The sequence below is a fragment of the Xenopus tropicalis genome, chromosome 5 (assembly GCF_000004195.4).
Source record: "Xenopus tropicalis strain Nigerian chromosome 5, UCB_Xtro_10.0, whole genome shotgun sequence".
In the NCBI taxonomy this organism is placed as follows: domain Eukaryota; kingdom Metazoa; phylum Chordata; class Amphibia; order Anura; family Pipidae; genus Xenopus; species Xenopus tropicalis.
The window spans coordinates 118,937,165-118,941,086 of record NC_030681.2 but is presented as its reverse complement, the minus strand read 5'-3'; the positions used below and the strand labels follow the sequence as shown (position 1 = coordinate 118,941,086).

Genomic DNA, 3,922 nt, shown 5'->3' with positions numbered 1-3,922 from the left:
GTCAGCATCATATAGTTTGACATTCTAACATAATTAAATATTTAATTAATAATAAAAATAAAAATGATACTTTAAATAGGGGATCTTATATACAATTTTATGTTTTTTTCCCGAGAATGCATGATATGGTTTAAACTGTAGAAATGCATAAATGCTAGAGGTTCATAAAATGCAGTTTGCATATCTGCAATACAGTTTACATATAATTCTAGATTATGTTTTTCTCATTAAAAGAGACAAATGCAGATTTATTTTAATACAGTGCTGTTATATGAAACAATGGGCCAGTGCTGCAACATTCTTGTCTAATAGTGGCATCCAGTTGTTGTGCCACATGGGCACCCAATTATTCATCCAATGGCAATACCATTTTGCTGCCAGTGAATGTTACTAACACCAGTATGCTGCCAGTGAGTGGTACTAATGCCAACATGCTGCCAGTGAGTGTTACTAACACCAACATGCTGCCAGTGAGTGTTACTAATGCCAATTTGCTGCCAGTGAGTGTTACTAATGCCAATTTGCTGCCAGTAAGTGTCACTAATGCCAACTTGCTGCCAGTGAATGTTACTAACGCCAACATGCTGCCAGTGAGTGTTACTAATGCCAACATGCTGCCAGTGAGTGTTACTAACGCCAACTTGCTGCCAGTGAGTGTTACTAATGCCAATTTGCTGCCAGTGAGTGTTACTAATGCCAACATGCTGCCAGTGAATGTTACTAAGACCAGTATGCTGCCAGTAAGTGTTACTAACGCCAACATGCTGCAAGTGAGTGTTACTAAAGCCAACATGCTGCCAGTAAGTGTTACTAATGCCAACTTACTGCCAGTGAATGTTACTAACACCAGTATGCTGCCAGTAAGTGTTACTAAAGCCAACATGCTGCCAGTGAATGTTACTAACGCCAATATGCTGCCAGTGAGTGTTACTAATGCCAACTTCCTGCCAGTGAGTGTTACTAATGCCAACATGCTGCCAGTGAGTATTACTAATGCCAACATGCTGCCAGTGAGTGTTACTAATGCCAACATGCTGCCAGTGAGTGTTACTAATGCCAATATGTTGTAAGTGAGTGTTACTAATGCCAACATGCTGCCAGTGAGTGTTACTAATGCCAACATGCTGCCAGTGAGTGTTACTAACGCCAACATGCTGCCAGTGAGTATTAGTAATGCCAACATGCTGCCAGTGAGTGTTACTAATGCCAACATGCTGCCAGTGAGTATTAGTAATGCCAACATGCTGCCAGTGAGTATTACTAATGCCAACATGCTGCCAGTGAGTGTTACTAACGCCAACATGCTGCCAGTGAGTATTAGTAATGCCAACATGCTGCCAGTGAGTATTACTAATGCCAACATGCTGCCAGTGAGTGTTACTAATGCCAACATGCTGCCAGTGAGTATTACTAATGCCAATATGCTGCCAGTGATTGTTACTAATTCCAATATGCTGCCAGTGAGTGTTATTAATGCCAATTTGCTGCCAGTGAGTGTTACTAATGCCAATATGCTGCCAGTGAGTATTACTAATGCCAATATGCTGCCAGTGAGTGTTACTAATGCCAATATGCTGCCAGTGAGTGTTACTAATGCCAATATGCTGCCAGTGAGTGTTACTAATGCCAATATGCTGCCAGTGAGTGTTACTAATGCCAATATGCTGCCAGTGAGTGTTACTAAGTTACTAATGCCAATATGCTGTCAGTGAGTATTACTAATGCCACCATGCTGCCAGTGAGTGTTACTAATGCCAATATGCTGCCAGTGAGTATTACTAATGCCAACATGCTGCCAGTGAGTGTTACTAAGTAACACCAAGCAACCAATCAAAAGCCACTAATACCAGATGCTTAAAGGGAAACAGCAAATCAGTAGTGTAAATTAATATTTTTATATATGATATGCTAAAAATATAAGATGGAATCAAAGTCATGCTATTCAGAGTAAATCATCTTGCCGTCTTACTTTCCTTACAGATTGTACAGCCTGGACCCAAAATGAACCGAGGCAAGTTGAATTCAATAAAAACTATATGCTCAAATGCAGAACCATATTAAGAATGAACTATTGAAAAAGGTGACAGTCACTAGCATTTGGCAAAAAGCAACAGAAGCTTTATTTGTAGGAAGACACAAATACTGACGCATGACTTGCAACACTGCCCCTGTTGGAAGAATGCACGAGAGCCTAGCTGCACTAGTGGAGCCACAGAAGGGGATGAGGTGCAGCCGGGAAGCCATCTGAGGATCTCTAATCTTATATAAATTAAGGGGGAGCCTATTGTACATATTAATCCTTTTTTACCCCCTCCCCTTCTTGCCTTCTGTATCCCTCATTTAAGTGTTTCAAAATAAAGAATATTTTTAAAAAATTAAGGGGGAGCAGACAAAATGTTGAGGAGGGTTTAAATCCAAAATATGGACATTTAGATGTCTTTTCTGTTCAAACATTACAGCTCTATTTTAGTTTATAGGAGTCTAACATTGTAGGATTCCAAGCCCACGACCACTTACCTTCAGATGGGTAACTTCTATCTGCCTGTGTTTGTTGGCCTAAGCCCTAGGGTGTGCCTGCTTTGTCTTTCATTCTGTAGGAGGTACAGTAAGGACCTACCAGAATGCTATAATAATAATAATAATGGATAAGAACTATATGCAGCCTTATTAGAAATATTTTTTTTATAAGAAATAATTTTTTACTTATATAAGGTTCTGTAAGGAGAGTCAGAATATGGACAAAAGATAACACACAGGTGTATAGGTAATATTATTATATGTGGTGCTTTGTAATTTTCAGATCATTTACTGGATATGTTCAGGATTTTCATTTTTGATCTTTGCTAAAATACATCATATACTTAAATGTGTCTTTAAGGGAAAATGACTTTTAAACCTGCAGCTGTTGCTTTAATTCACCTGCCGTGATGTTTTTAGTTTATGACCATATTTATCATTCTGTGGATAAATGCAGCATTTTTCTAAAACTGAAGGGTAAAGTGAGAAGAAAGCAAAGAATTTCCATAAATGTTTATTCCCTTGTAAAAAGCTTGTTAAATATTGATGGTAAATTGGCAGACAGGGGTATAAAAAGGACCATGTGGCATTTTAACTATGGCTTGAAAAAGAAAATGCTGGAAATGGATGTATTTGGCAGAGGCTATGTCTAACTGATATTTTAATATGCCTGCTCAGATGGTACTGGCAGCTAATGTGATGGTCAGTCAGCAGAGGAGCTGCTAGAATGTAAGGAAAAAAAAGAATTGTATGTGAGATTTTAACCTTAATCTTTTACTTAATGTCTTATATCTCCTGTACAGGAGAATGTCTGTTAGGGCCATGTTTTCTTAGTCTTGTTATTAGCTATGGGGGGCCTGATTATGTGTTTTACTGCAAAGGGGGGTTCTCAACTCAAAATGTCTGAAGACCTTTGGATTACTGTATCTAGAGAAATTATATATCCCTTGCAATCATGTGCCAGTATCTGACTGGGGGAACTCAAATGGAAAATCAGTGAGTAAGGTTAGAAAAGGGTGTGCACAGTTATTGAGAAGGGAAAAGCAAAAGATAAGGAGGGAATTGACTTAACTGCTCAAATACATAGGGTTAAAGTGCTTTTAAAGTGAAAGACACAGCCTCAAAGAACGATTGCACAAAAGAGATGGAGCATACACAAATGTGTGTGGGGGGTCAGGAAGATCAGCTTATAACTGGGTGTGATCTGGGTGGCCTAAAGGGGGTCACCTATTAGTGGGGTAATGGGTGTTACAGTTCAACTGGAGGACTACAGGTTGGATGTCCATAATAAATATTTTATCTGTGTGCCCCCTCCCCTATTTGGGGCCTTCTGATGCTGGAGGCCAAGGTCAATGTCCTTTCTGCTCTTCTTCCCATTAACAGAAAAAAAAAACATCTGCCAGAA

The 3,922-nt window shown here is 39.1% G+C and overlaps 1 protein-coding gene across 1 annotated transcript; it reads left to right on the top strand.

The window, feature by feature from the left end:
- The first annotated feature begins 431 nt into the window (after window positions 1–431).
- On the top strand, window positions 432–1,070 carry LOC108647615 (uncharacterized protein in mobD 3'region). Its single transcript, XM_018094046.1, has one exon. The coding sequence runs from the start codon at window positions 432–434 to the stop codon at window positions 1,068–1,070; it is 639 nt and encodes a 212-aa protein (XP_017949535.1).
- Window positions 1,071–3,922: the final 2,852 nt, after the last annotated feature.

Excerpts from the sequence above, each read along its gene's own strand:
- LOC108647615 (XM_018094046.1), top strand. The coding sequence starts at position 432 with ATGCTGCCAGTGAGTGTTACTAACACCAACATGCTGCCAGTGAGTGTT.